This window comes from Diorhabda sublineata, chromosome 8, assembly GCF_026230105.1.
Source record: "Diorhabda sublineata isolate icDioSubl1.1 chromosome 8, icDioSubl1.1, whole genome shotgun sequence".
Classification (NCBI taxonomy): Eukaryota; Metazoa; Arthropoda; class Insecta; order Coleoptera; family Chrysomelidae; genus Diorhabda; species Diorhabda sublineata.
The window spans coordinates 14,085,653-14,108,417 of record NC_079481.1 but is presented as its reverse complement, the minus strand read 5'-3'; the positions used below and the strand labels follow the sequence as shown (position 1 = coordinate 14,108,417).

Sequence of the window (22,765 nt, the reverse complement as noted above, 5' to 3'; positions counted from 1 at the left end):
GCAAATGTCGAAAGTTACATTGAAGATAACATAAATAACAAGTTGAAATGAAAATAGGAATTAGGGAAATTATTAACAAGAATAGCTTGGCCATACAAAGTCTGACAAGTACTTACTCCTGGTGCAATTATCTTCACCATTAGTAATGGCCATCAATACTCGCTGTGTATATGTGAAATAAAAAGTTATTTTGTTCAAGATTCAATATATTATTAAATTTTGTTCCGAGTTCATAGGATCCTTTATAGATATTGATTTAAATTGTTTTTTTGTTTAATAATTTAATCATTTGATAGATTAAAATCTTGTCATATTTAATAAAATGCTGGTAATTGCGATTGTCCCCTTTATGTAAGCAATTTTCTATTTTTCCTTCAGAGGAAGTCAATTTCATTATTACAGAACTGAAAAATTTTATCGTAGATTAAAAATTTATAGCAAAATTTTGCTTTTCAACAAACCTGACACTTGACATAATGCAAGAAATTGCATGCAGTTCCTTGCAAGATCGAAATATTACATGGTTGTCACTATTTAAACATTCCACAGGTAAAAGTAAACAATGTCCTTATCTCAAACTTTATTTAATATTTTGTTGACATTTCAAAAATGAAAATAACAAAGCTAAGTCAAGTGAACAAGAAAAAATTGATCTGTGCATCAATGGCAATAATTACATCTGCTGCTGCGTTGCTTTTGGATCCTGATGGACAGTTTAACTAGAGAATTCGCCCAGAAAACATAGCAAAATTAATTAAGAATGGATGAAGAAACTTTTGAAAAATTCATCAGGAACATAAAATGTAATATCAACAGATTAGAAACACATTTCTCTCTCAAAAAATTGGTATTAAATTGAAAAATGCAAGTGCAAGATCAAATAGATATCAATCCCTTGAAAAAGTGAGAAATTTTTAAATAAATAAAATATATTACTAAAAAAAATTTCTTAAGATTCTCATTATAATATTATAAAATGATGTATTCCATCGGAAAGTTCATTTTTGTTATTATCTAAGTACAAGTTTTTTGTGGGTGTCGCCAGTCACTCAAAAATCCTATAGATACACCCTTTTTAATTTTCGAAAGGTCACCTTCCAGCTTGTGTAATTCTGGACATTGAGTATCATAAAATAGAAAATCAAATTTGGAAAAGTTCGGGCTGTTGTCTATCAATTTCTTCGTGTTTAAATTAGTTAATGCTCTGGCAGGTATTCCCAAATCTTTCAAATTTTTCAATTCTTTTGTTAAATCGGAATCGAAAGATTTCAGTTTTGTCGTAGTTAACCATAATGTTTCTAATTTTTTCAAAGGATCGAAAGCTCCTTCTCCAATTTTTTCAACCGGCGTATCTCCAATATGTACAGTAACCAAATCTAAAATACAAATAATAATAGAAACCATCATCTTATAAAATTACATATGTCTAAGTACGTTAACTGTTCTTAAAAAGTGTGCTAAATTTCAAATAAATTTTGAGATGCTTATTCAGGCCCCTGTTATAGCAATTCCAAACGTTACTTTAAAAGCAGTTATGAATGGAGTATCATAATTGTTTCTAGATGTAAATAACGCTTGTTTTAACGCAGGAACATTTCCTGTCACGTGGAAAAAGCAGAAACTGTGTCTTCTATCAAATGAAGAGAAACCACCGGACGTACCATCATCCTACTATCCCCTATGCATACTATATACATCCGACATAATCCTTTAGTGTATACTTCAAGGAAAAATCATAACGGCTTTTAGAAACATTGATCAATTCTTGATGCTATTGATCTCGACAACAGTACTACAAAGGAAGCGATCTCATGAGTCAGATGGACGTGAGAAATGAATACTGTCTAGTGATGAGCATGCCAGGATGGTCGACAGCTATTTCAGACAGAATCCTCAAATACGACAAAGAGAACTGTCAATGGAGGAGTACCTCAAAGTTCAGTGCTAGATCCACACTTGTGGAACATGATGGGATACTAAAACTAATACTACCGGGAAAGGCGGACCTCGTGACATTCGCCGACAACATGGTCTTAGTAACTGGGGCAAAGAACTTGAAGGGAAATCAACTCCACTTTTGATATTATGGTTCTCGAAAAGATATTTAGGTGTATGAGCTTAGTCGACATAAAATTAGCAGATTACAAAACAGAGAATGTGCTGATTATCAGCAGGAACAAAGTGTAGACCATGGAGCTGCAACATTCATTCGATACCTGGAAGTGATGATAGTTTCCACACGAATTTAAAAAAGCAAACGGAGCTCGTGAGCAAAAAGCCTCTAGAGTCAGTGAGAAACATCTTATCTCGTCTTATGCCGATCTTAGGAGGTCCTAGTTTTAGGTGTTCAACCACGATTTGACCCAAATGTTCTCTAACATAGATGCGTCAGAAAATACCTTCATAGTTCCAAACCTGAACCGTAGTGACCAGCCTGTGGAGGAAACTACGAAAGTGCGGAACTCGGATTTTTCTCTTGTCCGCGCTGCAACATGCCTCGTCACACCTGGGAAGCTACAATAGGAGTAGGAGTAAAGAAAACAAAGGAATAAAGAGAAAAATCGAGAGGGAGTAAGAAACTCAAAACTGTTTGTGCCGCAACCCGCTAGATGACAAATTTTGGGATGATAATGATATGTATATTCCAGATTTGGATAAGGATAAATATAGACAGACTCGTTAATTCATTTCCGCAGGACACAAGTAGAAGACGTCGACCACACTGTGCACCAGGACCTCGTAGACATTTTATGTCATGATATTCGTGTTCAACGGTTTCGAAAACCTCCAAGTAGTGAATTGAACATATTTCCTGCAAAATTTTCCAACTTATGACTATGACAACTGTTGATGATATTCATACTGTGAAGACTTGAATGAATAAGAAAGTGTCTTCTTCCAAAACACTACATACTGTTAATGAATTTAGAAACAAAAAGAGGTCGACGATGTATTAAAACAGCAAATCGCCTAAATTTTCCTAAATACTCAAATCAAAAAACCAAAATATGATTCAAATTAATACTCACTCGGATTATTTTCGAAAGCTGCACTAGGAATTTCTTCAATATTACAATGAGTTATTCTCAAACCTTTAAGATTTTTCAAATGTTTTAAAATACCCAAAGTTAAATTTTCTTTATAAATTTTCAATCTCTCCAAGTTATTTAATCCTTCTAAATCATCTTCGTCAATATCTATGATATTTTCACCTAGTGAAAGACTTGTTAAATTATTAACGTTCCTGAAAGCGCCTTTCAAATGGGGAATGGTAGAACTCTGAATTTCCAAGTACGTCAATCTAGGCAATTCAGGAAGAATAAATTTATCCAAATGCGAGCCATCTATGAAAATTATGAGTATCTCATTAAAATTTATAACAAACATATAATAAATTGAAAATACCTATTGATAGAGTCGTTAGATCTCTTAAATTTGCTAGTGAATTCTCGTCGATACTTCCGGATGATCTAAACAAATGAAGCGTTAAAAATTCACTAGGAGGTACAGTTTTATCTAAAGGAATTTCATTTTTATCCAATGCTATATTGAAACAGTAAATATCTGTATGGTTCTCCGCATTCACATCGACTCTACATCCAGTTCTGTCTTCAGCGTTAATTAAATGTACATATGTAAACCATAATATCAGTAACTTGAACCTGAAAATAAAACATAACCTAACATATTTCTCAAATGAACATTAAAATCTAAAGTAATTTCACCTCAACCATACGAATTGACTATACTTTCCTTGCATAATTACTCTGAAGAAAAAGATAAATACCCGCCAATTATAATTAAAATTCAAAAAATTTCTTATATTATTTTTCCACGAATCTTTCAAGAAAAATGTCTAGAAAGCGTTATATTTATAAGTTTGACTCTAAAAGAGATCCGATTACTTATTTGCACGAATCTGGTATATCAATAAGAAGGGTTTAAGTAGACACAGATGATAGAGTCAGAAAATTATGATATCATGTATTGACGCTTTTAAGTCTTTGAGCCTTGAAGACTCTTATCAAAAAAAGCAATGACTCTTTGGATCTCAGTCCTATTATGTTTTATGAGGTGGCTAATGGTTCAGATGGAGTCTTACTGTAAAATCATTCCAGGCCTAAGACATTTCAAAAGGTTTATAACCATATCAGCTAAAGAGCCTAAGAAACTTCTCGGGATGACCAGAGACCAGAGACATACCAGAGGACGAAAAGCACACATTCTGCGAGCAGTTTCTAAAGACAACAATGCATCTATTCTGCATAGGTCCTGTCCATTTAAGCCATATCCAATCATAAATATTTATTTGAAAACTTAAGTAGCAGCTCTCTATTCCTTTTTGTGAAGACCTTCAACTTCACTTCTTGCAATAGATTTTTGAAAATTTGAATTAACTAGTTAACGGTAATCCTAACAGATATTTTGACATATGCTTTTTGCTGGGAATAATAGGAGTAGAAGCCTTTGTATCTCTATGGTTTGGGAATGAAATTGAAAAGGTTGAGATTCACTGAGATCTTTCATTATAAATGTCTGTGCAGGTTTTCTATCCATTTATCTAATGCACTTTTGTTGCAAGTTACGAAACACAATGAACAACACAACAGGAAAAACAGCCCAAACAAAATAAATGAATTAAGTAATCAAGTTAATGATAAATAAACAAAAATGTATGCTGAAAATCGAATTTTTTTGTATGATTACCATTAAAAGTACACCTTCAATGACAGCCCACATCGTTGAAAGTGATTGTTTACTGTTTACTGATGAAATCAGATAAAATTATGATATTAATTTTAGGAATTGCAAATTTTTTCATTAATGATTTGCGACTCAAGAAGCTTAGCATCATATTACTAGAATCCCCAGTACCGTCATAACCAGTAGAAACCGGAAGTACAATATTAGACGATGACATTCCAAATCTGTTGAGTTGTTAGATGTGGAAGAAGGGCAATGGAATGATAAACATATCCCTCGGCTACCATTGCATCGTAGACTTCCATCAACCATGTTTATCAACGTAATATTTGCTCCTGAGTCTGCTAGCAAAGAAGCGGAGGATCTACGAAAACATTGGCTTGTGTATTGCTTTGGTTCAGAGCAATGTATTCACGAAAATACGACTAACGTCGTCGTTTTTGTGTTTGGAAGTTGTATGTCCAATGATTCATTTGTTATTTCGAAATCTTATATAACATCACTCAATAAGTCGCGTGACTGACACACAGATGGCACTGTCATTTTCAAATCTATGTGACGTTTGTAAAATATAAATTTTCAAAAGACTATGTATAACATTTTATGATATTTCGATTAGTCATAAAAAACTGAAGCTACTTTTGTTATTTTCAAAACAATTGTATTATTGCTGCTTGATGAAAAAAATAGAATATTTCAATAGATCTCTTTTCAACGTAGATAGTAAATTAGCGACATAAAATGCGTGCCAAAACGCCACCTGCGTTCGGCGCGCGGTGATCGAGGCTTGCTGCCACGCGCTGCCACGTGTAGAAAGCGCTTAATTGTCAATCGCGATGAGTGCCAAACGCCGGACCTGCACTTATATTGAAGTATACCAGTTTGTAAAGAAAGATTCAAAGAACAAGTACGATTTTTCAATTTTAAAATATAGTCAGTTGGTCAAATGTTTTTAATGTCGAAAGTTAGTAAAAATCGTTGATTTTTCGACTTTCAATACTTTTTTAAATATGCATTATACGGAAAAATGACAAGAGACCTTATCTTTTTAAAACGTACCAGATTTTCGCAAAAACGCCGGGCATATTTAGAATCAGCGGCTCAAAATAAATAAAAATACCACTGTTTAGTATCACTTCAAAATGGCGTATTTTACGATCAAAATGGAGCAGTTATACAAAAAAAAATTGTAGGACATTTGTGTTAAAGTTTTGTACGTATTATAACAAAATATCCAATAATTTTGTAAAAACGAACATTTTTATTCAAAATATTTTGTATCTCAGAAAAAACAATCTTATTATACAATCCAAATTATTAGTTTTCACTTTAATTTCAAATTTTGTTATATGATAACCCAATTTCACTATAATTAATATTAATTAAAGGAATAATTGTACTTAATTTACAGTTTAAATTTCTATTCATTTTAATTACGGAAAACCTTGCATAAATAATCATGTTTTCAAACAATTTATAACAATATTTGTTAATAATATTGGATAAAACGTTATCTTTATAGTTATTCTAAAATTTGATAATAACTTAATAAACAATTTTCTACTTACATCCTGGTTAACGAATGTTTCATAAATCAACTATTTAATTTCAAATCTACTATGGTAATGTAATATTTTTGAGAATATGCGTTCATATATATATGTTCACAAATTTTCATTGCCTTCAAGTCAGTCTCTAATTTGATAAGAATAATGGTGTTGTTGATAAAACCATTATTTTTTTTTTTGTATACTCTCAATACCGATAATGAAGTTGAAAGGTCTTGTTTGAAAATAGTCCGAAGAGGTGGTCAGGTCTGTTTGATACCACAACATAATTGATTTATTAATTCGAATTGATTGGACGATATGTTTGTTTTGAATCACTTGTTTTAAACTGAGGGATTCATTTGAAAATTCCATTATTATTAAATTGTCGATTTAAATTTTCGTTTCTTAGTCCAGCCCTGCTGGCTCACGGACTAATTCCTAACATAAATCTAGTTTTAAAAAGTTTAGAAGTGCCTTTTATGTGGCAAATACGACAAAATGTTATTGAGATTAATGGTTTAGAATCAATATTTAGATCCCTATACCAAACTTCGAAGACTGTCATAGAAAAACAACAAAGTTGTATCCATAACATAAACAGTTTTTGAATACAATGTAAACATTGTACAAGGAAAAAGTTTATATTATGTCGAACCGATGTAAATGATTACTGCTTTGTTCAGTTAGAGATATCCAGTTACTGCAATTAACAAAAGAAGAAATATAGCTTAAAATGAAGCTGATACCAGTATTTGAGTTTTTTCAGTTTCATTTTACGCAGTCACTCAGAAATCGAAGCAGGATTACCAAAATAAGTAAAACACATTTACAGAGAATTTACAAAGCAAACAGAATTTATCAGTTGGAAGTCAAAAATTTTCATACTTAAGAAGATGGCGAAACAAGGCGATTGAAGTTGTGTCTGTCTTCAGATAAGCTAATTTTAGAAAACATAAAATTTCATATAATTATTAATTTTTCTGGCAAAAGTACTTTTACCACAAGTGGCCTCCCGACCTCCCAAAACTGTCAATTTTTTATAGTAATATGACATACAAAAAACGTTCACTGCAAGCTGGGGCAGATCACACCCAAAACTGTCAATATTTTATAGTCAGATGCCATACACAAAACGTTTACTGGAAGCTGTAGCAGATCACACCCAAAACTATCAATATTTTATAGTAATATGACATAAAAAAAACTGTCAATATTTTATAGTCAGACGCCATACACAAAAAGTTCACTATAAGCTGGGGCAGATCAAATTACTTCAACTTTTTTGAGGTGTTTTCCGATCAAGTAGATAAAAGAAACAGATCATACCATCCAGAAAGAAATGGTAGCTAACAACCATGGAAAAGCAAAGTATCATGTCAAAATATTACGGTGATTTTCTTAAAGGAGTTACCTACAATAGGTATTAGTTATTCTTGTCCTGCATAAACCATTTTGTCCAGATCTGATCCCTGTCGACTACTGGAAACTTTCAAACTTGAAAAAAACATACCACTGAAAACGATATCAATGGCTAAAACAGAAGTTGATGTCGAAGAAAAATATTTTGATAAAAATAAAATAGAGAAACTGTAAGAGAACCGTTGGACAGATCATATTACTTTAAAAAGAAACTCACTACATGAATAAAATGAAATAATTGTTCAAATTATGCAAGAGAGGGAGGGTAAAATTCACTACCCAGAAAGAAAGACTTCCACCACAAGATATCTGCTTGGTTCATTGGAAAACGTTTAAAGCACCCTACTCAATCTCCTTTTAAACTTGATCAGTTAATTCTTAAGTACTACCAATACACGTCCCGTTTCTGTATTAACAACACATGTTAATATAGACATAACTCCCAATTAAAGCCGCTCTAGCCTTCAAGACTAAGACTCTGTACTTCTTCTCTTCGGCTACTGGATACGGTTTATTAAGAACTACCTTACTTGATAATTCCTCTATAGCCATTCATCAGCTGAGTGAACTTTCATCCATTTTTAAAAAAATTTTATACCGAGCTCTGCAAAATTATCACTAATTTCGCGATTAAAAATCCACTGCGAGAGAGATTTGGTCAAATCCTTTGGTCTCGATAATAAACAATGGAACGTAATTAATGAGCCTAATTCTGAAATTTATTTGTTTCCTTGTAAAGCTTATTTTAAAGTTTTGAAAATCCAAATTGCGCTACGATGCTTCAATCTGATATAAATAAAAAAAATTCTAAATTAGTCGATTCACAAAAATATATTCTGTTACAGATCTTCAGTTAGCAGCTGAATTAGGAAAAACATTACTGGAAAGAAATAAGGAATTGGAAATATCACTTAAACAACATCAAAATGTTATTGAAGATCAGGCTCAAGAAATAGAAGTGAGTAAATCATATAAATTAAGTTATTATCATGTCAAAAGTAAACTATAAATAAAACAATATATAGAATTTTTTACCACTCTAATTCAATCCGTCTGGCTCTTTGTTGTAACTAACTTTCCCTTTTCGGCGCAACGAATCCATGCGAACAATCTTTTTCAAGTATGAATCTTATTAAAAACAAACAAAGAAGTCGTCTCATAGATGACAACCTGGAAATGACAACCTAAACTTAAAAACAACAACCTACAAACCGGACTATAGAGCTGAACATCCTCATACAAACGAGATAGGACTGGGAAGAGAACTCAGGAACAGTAAGTAACTCGATCTTCACGGAGGGGTCCGTAAAGGACGAACAGACGGGAGCGGGAGTATACTCTGAAGTTCTGGGATTAAGGGAATCCTTGAGGCTTAGAAATGGCTGCAACATACTGCAGGCCGAGCTGCGGGCAATAGAACGAACCACAGAACTAATCCGATGCAGAGATGAAACGATGCGTGACATCACAATCTACAAGGATAGCCAAGCGGCTCTGAGATCACTATCGTCTACGACAGTGAGATCTAGGTCAGTGGTGAGCTGTCGCGAAGCCCTGTCATGGATTTGTGACCGAAAGGTTAGACTCTGCTTGATACCTGGACACAGCAATGTAGAAGGGAATCAAATGGCAGACAAACTAGCCAAATTGGGAACGACCAGGAGCGGGGACGAAGTGGTGGGCTTGCCACTACCACCGATCAAATTGCTGAGAGACACGATAGTTAGAACATTAGAGGGAGAGCACGGCAAGAGATGGAGTAATAGAGATAACTGTGTCATCTCACGCTCCTTGTGGCCGGTGCTACAGAAGAGGAAGACAACAGAACTGCTAGGCTATGGGAGAGCCTCGATCCGAAGGGTCTTAGCAGTGATTACCGATCACTGCACAGTAGGCTCTAAACTCAGGAAAATGGATATCAGAACCGACGATCTCTGTGCAGAATGCAGTGAAGAAGAAGAGACAATAGAACACCTAATGTATCACTGCACAGCATTGGCGTCGAAACGACTAAAATGCATGGGGAGTGAAACATTGGAATGTCTGGAAGAAGCAGCGGAGCTGGGTATTAAAAACCTGAATAAATTCATTGCAAACTGGAAAAGCTTGGGAAGGGGACAAGGACCTGGCAACGGAAGAGATAGGGAAGGGGAGTGAAATGGTGCTGACTGAAAAGTCAGCAAGGGCATTACAATGAGCCTAAGGCCTCCGAGTGGATCTCGGCTGAAAAGTGTTAACCTAACCTAACCTAACCTAAACCGGACTTGAGCAAACTTTCAAAGGATATGCAAGAACATTCTTCGCATTAAGTAGTGTTTATATGGATGCTTTACTAGATATCAAATTATTTTTTATTAATGAATAAAGACAATATTGAATATTAAATCAGGTTTTATTCAATGTACCCATAATTTAATGAATCTCTAAAATTATGATGAATGTTTACTACATTTACAAACAGATTTCGCTCTCAATTTTTATTTATCGTTTTAATTTGCATATTTGGCTCTTTGGCTAATAAAAGTTTGCCGACCACTGTTCTAGACTGACTGTCCATTGGACTCCAGTGTGAAATCATAGAATTATGTTTCATCCAGTACCACATACCGACGCAGAATGCGTTACCACATAACCAAATATTCATCCACGTTGCTTTGATATCTTTAGAGTCTCAGTGGATTCTTTGTTGCAATAAACTTCGAGGAGCTCGTAATCAATATTAGTCACATCACCATTGTGGCAGTTTTTTGAATAGATACAAATATTTTTCCATTTGTAGAAGCTTATTCTGTTTTCTTTTTTCCACCTAGTATCGAATATTGAAAATTAACTGATATTATATTAGTTATTACACGCGTATTAGTACAGCGAACCAAGCAAATCACCCCGCAATTTTAAAGACCTTCATGGATTAGTTTGAAATTTTGACAGAAGCTCAAAAATGATGCAAATAACAAACCTGATTTTGTGCCAATGTATGCTTCTACCCCGGGGTGAATGCCACCCTTACTCGGGGGTGAAAATTTAAAATTTCAAAATAACACCGGGAATCTACAGATTTTTTTTATTTAACTCAATAGTGTCTGAGTTATTCGCGATTAAAAAAAACACGTTTTTCAACCTTCTTTTCACGGAAAACTCGAAAATTACGCATTTTCTGGAAAAAATTAGTCCTATCATAATTGAAGCTTATAAAAAAACAAAGAAATTAGTCAGTTTAAATTAAATTTTTTAAATAATAATCAGCAACTTATGAGTCACTGAAAGCCAATTTGTTCTTTTTAGAAAATTTATGCAGAAATTTAAGCTCAAATAACGGAAAAACGATAAATTTTTGTTGTTTTCTATGTAACTATTGACAACTGTTGTTGATTTTTACAGCTGTAATGTCACCACCACTCTTCCAGTTTTGAAAACGTACCAATTTGTTTGCAAACTTTTTACGTTTTATTCACTTGACAAATCTTTACATATTAGCTTTGATATATCAATTTATCATTTTCCAGTATCTTACAAAGCAAGTGGTAGCCCTTCGAGAAGTTAACGATTCCAGATTACGGATATACGAACAACTAGAAGTTAGCATTCAAGATTTGGAAAGGGCTAATCACCGGTTAGTACTAGAAAATTCGTCTGACAAGAAACAACTCAAGGTAAGGATATGTAGCAGACTTTTGTGTGTATAGTATAGTGAATTGTGGATTGTTCGACTTTCTAGTTTTTTTGGTTTGTTGGCAACATCTTGCAACGCAGCTTTCTACAATTTCTCTAATCTTTCTCTCATCTCCTTTTTTGGTATTTACCACGCTATTTTCTTGGTATTCTCGTTTGAGACCATTCATTCTAGATGGTCCAACCTTTAAAGTATTTTGGATCTACCTGTGAAACTGGTTTAACATCAAATGATCTGAACTATTTAGGGCCACATTTCCAAAGTCAAAATAGTCCCGATAATAGCCAACCTCCGAAATGGAGACGGTACATGAACTTGAGGATACAATGCATAGTTTCCATTTTTTGTGTGTTTTTTCAGCCTTTATAATATAATATAATATTAAACAAAACAGATTTGCCATTCGGATGATAAATTTATTGGACTAACAAATAAATTCTTAAATGTGATTTTTGGCACTTGTATTTTTAACGGCGAATTTCCCAACAAAAAATACAGAAATAAAAAAAATAAACCTCTTATCAGCTTCAGGGGTTTAAACGCATTTATTCCCTTATAATTGTTGATAACTCATAAACGAATAATTTAACAATAAAAAACAATCAAATTTGAAAAAAATATTAACAAAAACGTTGTTTTTACATATTGAAATACATTTCATTTCAAAATTGCTCTTTTCTCTCATGTTATCATTTTCAAGTTAGATTAGATTTGAAATAAGTTTTATCTAACTACATGTGAAATAAAATACATGTTTTTCATTTTTCTGCCAGTTGTCACAAATATAACCAAAATATCTTCGATAGAATCACAACAAATTTGAAAAATATGAGACAATTTGAAGATTTACTCTAATACTAAAAACTTTTTGTTTACTTGGCTCGTTGACAATGGTTCCTTCATCATCACCTTCGATTTCATCAAATATATAATGCGAATCTTCGATTATTCTACCAAAATCTTCTATAATATTGTAAAAATATATAAAAGTTAGTTTAGGATCCTCCATTTCATGTTAAACTAAAGTTGCACTCAATCGACGACACCTCCATACGTTAAGTGACATTTATGAAAAAATATCAAGCCCCAAAAGTATGTATTTATGTGAAAAATATTCATTTTTCATTGGAATTGAAAATTCTGAATAAAGTGAACTATTTCAATTAAAATAGAATATTAAAAATGCATATTTTTCAAGTAAAATTTTGTAAGTTAGAAAAGGTATTTAAATACCTTGAAATTGTCTAGCGAGATTGCAGATTCACTCACAAAATACAACGAATCAAAATTTAAAAAACAATGTGAAAAATGGAAAATAGGTCAGTATTTCAATGTTATGTTTCCAATATTTTAATTAACCTAAAAAATATATACTTTGTATGATGTGGGTGTAAAATATTTCATTTCCTTTTTTTATTTTTGGCCACTGGATAAAAATTAGTTTCTTTGATAGTTGGGAAGTAGAAAACTGATATCGATCAAGATATTGCAGAAACACTATCAAAATATGACCAATATTTATAAATATATTGAATATACGGAGTACATTTGAAGAGAATGAAAATTTTGAAAAACACGTCTCTTTTATTAAAGAGAATTTTAGTTTTGATATTCCATATTGTAACTAACTGATAGTATCATTGGTCAAATTTTTGGCATCGCAATTATCTCTTGGTTTTTGAATGTATACAGAGTTGCGCGGAAAATGAATTTATTCAAAGAAAAAAATAAATCATTGAATAGGCTATGAATACATTATCAAATTTTCGTAAAAAAATATTAAATATTTGTGTAAAAACTGAGAGTTGATTATAGAAAATCGTAAAATTCAGACAATTTAAATCAATTTAACCTATATTTAGACCATTCGCAGTCACTACGTTGAGGTGGGTCTATTTTTTTATTTTTTTTAAGACTTTTTGATGGCTACATGAAAATCAGTAGCTAATCTTTAATTTTGAATAAGTTTTTATCAAAAATAGGCGAGCGTGGGCAGTGAACATACCAAATTTTATTGATTTACCATGTTTGAAACTAATAAAGTAACCTCAACATTCTTTGGCCAACCAGATTTCCAGACTTAACTCTATTAGATAACTGTCTTTGAAAATATCTGTTATACAATGTTTAATAAAATACGAAAGGTGGTAATCAATTAGAATAACTGCTGGAGGTATTCGGAATTGGATAGATTTATTTTTTTTATGCCAAGTTGTTCAGAATTATGTATTTCAATTACTAGTCTAACTAGTACATCCAAAAATAATAATATTGATCTGTTTATTTTAAATTATTAAAAAAAAATGAGTTTGACAATTCTAATGACAGCCAGCAGTGTTAAAATTGATTGTTGACCTGGCAGCCAGTTAAAAATGTTTATGAAATCAGATAAAATTATAATAATTCTAGAAATTGCAAATTTTCATTATTAATATTTAACATTCATGACTTTTAAACATTAATATTAATCGTACAACTAGACCAATTGCTTCGTAATACATTACTAGAATCCCCAGATGATATTTTATGACAATAACTATTAATAATAAAAATATTGTATTCAATTCAATGTAGGTGCCTACTAAACTAATATTGACATTTTTCTTCTGGTTGCACCATAAAAGATTTAAATGAAAATAAAGATGAAACTAAAACAACGTTAAATATAAAATTTGACACCAATATGTAATTATGTTCGAACGTCTTGATAACCAATAGTTGAAATGCTGGATTTTTTTTCTTTTTTAGACTCTGAACATTACTCTCGATACCTTAGAATCAAAAATCGATGATTTACAAACAACCAATGATGATCTGAAAGTTCAATTAGAAATACTCAGGAAGAAAACGCAAAGAAATGCCGAATTGGCAACACCTACCAATTCCAAAGAGACAATTGTTTTGAGGCACGTGGACAGGCTAGATGAAGAAGTTACTTCAGATTCATCGGCAATAACAGAAAATGATGTAAGTTATAGTTTTTATTATTTTAATTTCGATAATATCAACCCAAAAGTAATTTACACCCCCAAATATTTCGAATGGCAAGTTATGAAGCTGTTTTTTTGAATGTTTATCTATAATATTTACATTAAGAAATTTTCGTTGTGAATAAAATAAAACATCATTTTTTCCACATTAATCGTTTTAACTTATTTTTTCAAGAAACAAAAAATTTTGATTGAATATATTTATTTACAAATTTTTTCAATCAATTGCAAATTATTATTGAAATCCTAATCTTTTAAAACGGTTTATTGTACATGGCTGTATATTCCCACGGGGGTTGAAGGAATGTCTTTTCGATCAAATTATCTTGAAGGATAAATCAATTTTTAACATTCAAATGTTTATCTAAATGTTGTCGATTTCATGTGTGCTTGTATCCAATTTTTGAGCTATGATACATGATCTTAAAACATTGATTCAATTCTACTTGGCATGTTGTTAAAGCTAACAACTTGTATTGGTTGTTTATTCTAAAAACGAACATGCTTCGTTTTAATATTTTTCGATAGCGCTGCCTAACATTCGTCGTAAAGAACAATCGTATATTTAAAACTCTGCAGACTGGTTAGACTGCTCAACTAACGCCAACGCGACAGCTTCTACAAATACCGGTTGTCCAAAAAACGGCGCGTCGGCAACAGAGCCCGTTTTAAAGAATCTCGGTACGTCTTCCACACACAGTGTTGAACGATTTGAAGCGTGAACTTGTATTGGTTGTTTATTCTAACGAACATGCTTCGTTTTAATATTTTTCGAGAGCGTTGCCTGACTTACAACAATGTTTTTGTAGGAAATCGAAAATCGCCAAGAAATTCATTATTTTCGAAAATCAAAACTTAGAAGTCTTTGTAACAACGAGTTTTCGCCCGCTAATTTCATTATCGACGACGAGTCATATTTTACTTTTGATGAGAATAAAAAGGTGAATAATAAGGCTTATTATTGTCAGAAAGGAAGTAAATTCAGAAATTTATTCCCAAAGACGCAAGTTCAACTCGATAGTGTTAGAAAGGTTGGAGATATCTTCTCGTTGTTTTTCAGCATACATTTTGTTTTCTGGAAATTCTGTAACCACCAAAATATATGGAAAAGAGTGTGTTAGATCTAGATTATTTACAAATGTTTGTTGATCTAGTAATATTTTATTTTAGAAAAACTCGAAAACAACATCTCAATCTCCGGCATCGAATTGTCCCGAAATTAACAATTATAATGAAACTACTCAGAAACAAGAAGGCGAAAATGAAACTGACATGGAGCAAGTAAGTCAATTATTATCTCAATTGAGTAAAACGAGAGCCCAATGTAATCGTGATGAAAGAAGAATAGCGGAATTAGAAGAACAGTTATCAACTTTGGTACAACAGAATCAAGCTTTGGAAAATCAAGTCGTTCAGCTTTCTTATAAAGGAGATGATCTGAATATGAAGAGTATGCACGAAGAACTTACTACATTGGAAGAAGTGAGGTAATAACTAGGAAGAAATTCTTATTAGTAACTCTAGTAATCCAAATTTATTTATTAATGCTTCGGTTTATTTTATTTTATTACTTTTCACATTAAAATTGCATTAAGAGCAAAAGGTGATACATTATGCCATGTAATTCAAAAGTAGTAAGTCACTTTCTGCTTGTTGTAAATCCTGACGAAATTTTTAAATCTATATGAGAATTTTGCTTGTGGATTATAGTTCATATTTCAAAAGCATAGCACATCATCTAATAAGGCTCGAAACTCATAAAAAAATTGAAGTTGGAACAGTTGCATCATCTATTGTATTCCAGACTTGGTTTACTTCTACTTGGATATTTTTTTAAACAAAACTAGTTGCAAGTAAGTCCATTTGCTGGAAATCCGCCTTAAATCTTGTAGTATGAAATACATTTATTAAGAAGACTTCTTCTTCAATGAAGACGTGAGGATTTGGGTCGTTTCAGTTATGCCGATTGACGTTGAGGTTGCACCATCCGACCACTAAATGGAATGTTGGAACTGAAGATCGTCCTGACTGCATCCGATGTACCACTCGCAAAATTCCAATCTGCGATCGAAATCATTCTCGAGAATGTATGCTTGAATGCATTTCAGCATTCGTCGTAAAGAACGATCGGGTATTTGAAGCTCTACAGACTGGTTAGACTGCTGAACTAACGCCAACGCGACAGCTGCTACAGAGCCCGTTTTCAAGAATCTCGGTACGTCTTCCACACACACTGTTGAACGATTTGAAGTGTGATGATTCGTTTTAATATTTTCCAAGTAAAATGAACAAAATGGTTACCTTTCCACATCAAAATGGATGTCAATATCAAATCAAAAATGTTTAAATGTTTGTACGATGATTGGAACAATATAGGAAATCAGTATGTCTACTACAATCTAAGATGCTCAAACTTATTAGAAAAAATAATAATGTGCGACAAATCGTAGTTTTTTACTTATGGATTCTGAAACGAGTTCTTTATAGGGTTGTAATGATTTTAGATAATCTTATTATAAATACTCTTCATATTTTAGGCAAGGACAAATGTGCAGCCGATGTTTACGAACTATGGAAAAAAATGATATCCGCGAAGATGACGATGCCAGTATGCTGGAAGGTTTGATGGAACCTCAATACCATTCTTCATTCTCTATGGACGTACAGGTGAGCAACAATAGAGACACTAGTGAACATATGCTTGTAAGGTATCTTGGATTTTTGAGCCTTAGAGAATGCTTTCTGTGATATTTAAATGTAGTGCCTTAGTGCTTTGGTGTACATTTTTTTTAGACTGTTCTTGGGATGTTGGACTCGCACTTTGAATTTTGCTAAAATTTTAATTTTCTTATCTGTAATCACAAGCAATTTTCCAAATCGTTGATGTCCACTTACTCGGTGTTCACTCACTGTATATACAGGGTTGGAATAAAGTATAGAATCAATATGTTCAAAATCAAACATATAAGTACGATAACGCTTAAATATTTTGACGCTATACTGTATTTGTACTGTAAATATAACTGAATTTGAATAGAACATTCTGTATATTTTTTCGGTTAAAAGATAAACAAATTTGAACAAAATTCATTCAAATATTCCATATTATCATCGTTCACGCTCTGATAAAATGTGAGCTTATTAGAGTCACTCTTCCCAAAGCTTCTCGACGTAGTTTTCTCGAAAAAAAAAATCTAGCGTGTTCAGGTCAGAAAAAAGAGCAATGAAGGCTCTACGTCTAGTTTATAGATCATTTTTTCAGTTATACATAAATCAACAATTAAAATTACCTGGCGTAGCACTCAGAATCCCTTAGAAGTTCATTATTAGTACGACAAGGGTTCTTCCAGAAGAGGAGCTGTCTCTTTGTGGTTCTGGTAATGGTTGTATTAGAGGATTCTCATGTACCTCTAGTCGTTCATATTCGCTACTAAGCTTCTGTATTTATTCTGTGATATACTAAGATCTTTGTGGAGAGTATCCTTCCATACACACCAAGGTTCATTCACCAATACACAAGGTGTTTTTTAATGATATCTCTGGAAGATTGCAATATTTGATTCACTAGCACATTTCCAAAGTTCTATTCTTATAAGCTCATATATGTTTTATCACAGTCTTCTAAATTGAAATCGTGTTGTCCATAGTCAATTTAGATCATTTTTCTAGTATCATGACGATGTGCTCTTTCCAGTTAAACTCAGATAAGGACTGAAATGTTGATAGTGACTGATAGACATTCTCAAACTGGATGTTGTAGATTTATTTCCATTTTCCACTTTCTGGTTTAATCTAAGAGATTTAAGTGGTGTTGGAGATGAACCGTTGCAGTTGTTAGACCTTCGTGACTGGATAAAATAAATTTTTTGTTATAGAAAAAAATTATGTATACAGTAAATAAAATATTAGCTCCAGGAGGCTACCATGTGGTACTCCGGAATTGATCGGGAAAGCGCCCATCGATTCTGATTCTAAATCCTATGCTGGTTAAGGAAGACTTGAATAATTGATGAAGTGATATAGAAGGTAACGTTTTATTTTGGAGTGGAAGCCTTCGTGCTACACCTTATCAAAGGCTCAACTCATATCAGGAATACTGATATAAGTTGAGAGTGCTATATTTTTTTCGTAGAATATATTGATAGTTTGTACAATTCTGTATCATTCCTGGATTATAAAATGTGAATGGCGGTAACTAAATAGGTGAGACGGAATTTCATTTAGAAAGTTCTTTCAAAATTTATTCAGTTATTCTTATTCATCTATCAATAATTTTGTTTATGTCAATTAACTTTTGTTGAGTTGTATATGTATTAATTGCATTTATGGTATAAAGATTTCCGTTTAGTTAATATTATGACATGTGTTTAACTTAGCAATTTTTTGAGATTTTAAAAAGTATATAACAAAAATCAATACAATGAAAAATAGATTTAGCCAAATTATAATTTTTAAAGATGTTTATCTAGTTCATACTATATACTAACCCCGTATATAATTCTTTGAAATTAAAAATTAAATTAATTTGGAGAACTGTGCACATGATGTATGCATGCTGAAATTAGAATATTTTTTTAATAAATGACTGTTGTAACAAAGACTGAAAAAACATTGTTTTAAGGAACATTTAATAAATACGAAAATTTCAGTTTTATATTTGTTCAAAGGTTATTTTAACATGAAATACAATGTACAAACGGATACAAATAATTAGATATACAAAAAAAAATAACTTTTATACTGAGCTTCATTTTAGTCGCACCTATTACTAAAAAATCATACGATAATCTGATTTAAATTCTTAAACCTTTACAAGAAATTGTTAATCACATGTTCACTAGTTCCAAATTTATGTGTTGTGTTGTGTTGTGTTGTGAAGGAAATTTATGATAAAAGTCAAGGGTTGGTTCAGATTTTAATGATGAATGATGAAAATTACAAAGTTGTACAAAATATATAAATGAAGAAATTTGGCAGCTGTTACATAAACTTTATTATTTACAAACACACTTTGGCATTAAAAAATTTGAAAATTTTATAAATTAAAAAAAATCCAGAGTCCAATTCATTGAAATCATGTAACTGAAGCAGGTGTACCATCATGCAAAAACCATATCCTTTGATATGGAATGTCTTCCAATAAAAGCCATATTGATGGTCGCTGATGATGTTAAGTGTTTCTTGGATTTTGCTATCAACGCTATGTCATCTGCGGAAGCTAGACAGTGGCATTCGTTATTGAAGATTGTCCCATCGCTTTTTAATTTAGAATTTTGTATAATTGCTTCTAAAACCATATTAAATAATATAGTGAATAGTCACCTTGTCGGAGACTTCTATTGACATGAGATTCTTCAGACTTATACCCTTTCCATATCACTTCATTTTTTGTTTTATCTAAAGTTAGTCTCACTAATCTAATTATTTTTTCTGGTACGCCTAACTTGCTTAGTGCTGCGTATATGTTGTTCCTATTTATTTTGTCATATGCCTTCTTAAAATCTATAAACAATAAAGTAAGTGATATTTTGTATTCATAGTAGGTGGTTTGTAATTCTTTTAGGAAGAGAATCTGGTCCGTTGTTGACCTATTAGCTCTAAAGCTCGCTTGGTATTCCACCACTTATATGCCTCTCGGCATATTTTTCCAGTCTGTTCTTAATTATTTTCGTTAGCACTTTATAATAGGTATCTAACAATACAATTACACTATAGTTTTCGCAAAGCATCTTTTTTTGGAATCTATAATACGAAAATATTCCGATAATTAATAAAACGAAATATACCTCTAAATAGATCTAGCGATTATTAAGGTTTCCCAAAAACTTCATTGTTATGTTCTTAAATTACTATTCCCAGTCGATGATCTAATTTATGAAAAACTAATTTAGGGATGTTTGTAAGTATATTATTGTTTAAAAATGTAAATTAGAATGTACCAATTTAATGAAAACCACTGTCCCTATTCAGTATTTAACACTTAGTAGGTACTTAGGTACCTACTAAGTGTACCTACTTACTGTACTTAGGTAGACATTTTTTGGCCGAATTAACAAGTGAATACAAATCGTAAAGCCGTAGATGGCCGAATTCACATCCCCGGCTGACATGTTCATTTAGTAATAGGGATGGGCAAATGAGGAAAATATATCGATATTTTTAGACAATATCGATTTATGCAGAATAAAAAATATCGATATTTTTACTTCAAGGTGCGATTACCCAAAAAATTCTCAAATTATTCCAACTTTAAAAAATATAAACAAACATTTAACTTGTTGAGTTTTATTTATCAATCAAGAAATTAAATATTATTAATAAAATGAAGTTGATGCCTCTAAATGTTATTGATTTTGGGTCTCTTCTGTGTTAAAATTAGTTTTTTTTGATATTATTATTATCGAAATATTTCAATAAATATGATATTAGTATAAGTCATAATACATTATCCAAATATTTCACTAAATTAAAATCTAAAGCACCAAAAAACAAAAGAAATAATATTATATATCAAGTGCTTTGTACTAATTGTGACGCTGTCTACATAGGGCAAACATCTCAGTATTTAGAAAATAGACTAAGAGGTCATCAATAGAATTAAAAAAAATAGAACTGCATTAACGCGCCAAGAAATACCAAAAAAACATAAATTTAATTATAAAGATTCAAAAATTCTTGAAACGGAATCTAATAGATAAAAAGGGAATTTATAGCTCTATTTTGTAAATTCTAATAAATTTAATTGTTTACTGCTATATATTTAAGATGTGAGAACCAAGGAAAAATTAATTTTTCTTATTGGAACAAAGTTGATTTTATCCTTACTTTAATATTCATGATGAAGGTGATCTATAGATCAATATAAATAAGTAAATTACCAGTGTCAATATCCTATTTTCAAAAAGATTTAAAGAAAAGTCGAAACGTCAAACTTTAGTTTTTAGTAATGTCAGAAAATGATCATTTAAACAGCGATTAGTAATCTGAATTTTATTCAAACCAGTAATCATCTAGTATAAACATCAAAACTACTCGCTCTTTAATGTGCTCTCCAGTTAACCTGCTTCAATTATCTGGAACAGCTAAATTGACAGCCGAAGCAAGTCTTTCAGATGATACAGATATAAATACTTTAAAGTTATTTCAGATAGAACTGGTGTGAAATTCCGAAAATTCATCCAATATTCTATCGGGTCTGATTTTCGGTCGATTAATTGTTGGTCCAAATATTGTTTCAGTTTATTGAGAACACTACCAGAGCTTGGAATTTCTTCTCTATTTGATTAATAAGCCTTATTAATTTTTCATGCATACACCAAATAGACGACGAACTAGCTTCTGGTGATGCTTGAGCTGGTCTTGGATCTGGAGATTGTTGTCTTCTTCGCCTATGCTCTGAGCGTATCTCATTGCTAAGTTTTGAAATAGCACTGGGGACAGCGAGTGGAGACGTGAAATAAAAACGTTTAAGCCGTGAATCTAATATAGTCACCCCTGAAAGCGAACAATTTTTTTCTCATGGGGAAAGGGTTTTTCTTAGACTTTTTTAAATAATTCCTCTTTAACAATTTCTCCTAGAGTGGTCAATGGCGTTGATTGATCAGTAACTTGACGAAGTAAATTAGAAACAGCAATTGCTAAGTTTGACGTAACATAATATTATCCACTGATCTCTTCAGGAAATTCTTTAATGTAAAAACTTCGCTTTCCTTTTTGCCTAAAGCTTGCTGCTCCGCTCGTAATTCTGAAGTATTTATAGATTGTTTAAAAATGTAACAATATTTTTAATGTGAAAATGCGAGAATTTCCTTTAGTACTCCATCAACAATAAGGTTTGAACAATGAACTAAACATGGAATCCTATAGTACTCACAGTGAAGCTTGCGCGTTCTGGTCTACCCTTAAACGTATACTTACTTGTATATTTAATTAATTTATTAATTTATACTTAAAACGGGTAAAATATTACGATAGTAAGTGGAATACAAAATTAGTATAAAATATCATATAGATATTGAAAAAATATCGAATTTGATACTCGAAAATAAATATCGACTATCGATACTTCAAGATAAAAAAAATCGACGATATTTATCGATTATTTCTTGAAAAAATATCGATAATTCAATATATCGATACTTTATGCCTTTCCTTATTTAGTAATATGAAGTTTCATTAATTTGTTTTAAATGTTAACAATATTGGAAGAGCGTCTAACTATTTGTATCCTCACGATTGTATAATGTATTTGATGGATATTTAGTTTTATTTATTTATTTCCTCAGAACAAGCGCCTGAAGGAGATTCTCCAAAGGGAATTGTCCGTGTCCCTTTTGTGGATATCGCCTACCATGAATCTTGTGTCGTTGTTGTTCGGTTTATGTTCATATTTCAAGGACTATCTTCTAGTTCCTCTTCTACAAAAACCT

At 31.9% G+C, this 22,765-nt stretch overlaps 2 protein-coding genes across 4 annotated transcripts in view; one reads left to right on the top strand and one right to left on the bottom strand.

Moving 5' to 3' along the window:
• Window positions 1-22,765, top strand: part of LOC130448447 (cerebellar degeneration-related protein 2) — a 158,193-nt gene that overhangs the window by 123,039 nt on the left and 12,389 nt on the right. For all 3 annotated transcript variants that reach the window (XM_056785838.1, XM_056785839.1, XM_056785837.1), the window contains exons 2-6: window positions 8,519-8,631; window positions 11,180-11,326; window positions 14,095-14,313; window positions 15,507-15,823; window positions 16,874-17,003. In XM_056785838.1, the coding sequence (XP_056641816.1) occupies window positions 8,519-8,631; window positions 11,180-11,326; window positions 14,095-14,313; window positions 15,507-15,823; window positions 16,874-17,003 (926 nt within the window). The remainder of the gene's footprint in view (window positions 1-8,518; window positions 8,632-11,179; window positions 11,327-14,094; window positions 14,314-15,506; window positions 15,824-16,873; window positions 17,004-22,765) is intronic.
• Window positions 568-6,449, bottom strand: LOC130448452 (leucine-rich repeat-containing G-protein coupled receptor 5-like). Its single transcript, XM_056785844.1, has 4 exons — window positions 6,273-6,449; window positions 3,406-3,662; window positions 3,030-3,344; window positions 568-1,376 (listed from the first exon to the last, which is right to left on the bottom strand). Exons 1-4 carry the CDS (start codon window positions 6,293-6,295, stop codon window positions 1,015-1,017), a joined length of 957 nt encoding a protein of 318 aa, XP_056641822.1. The 5' UTR covers window positions 6,296-6,449; the 3' UTR covers window positions 568-1,014.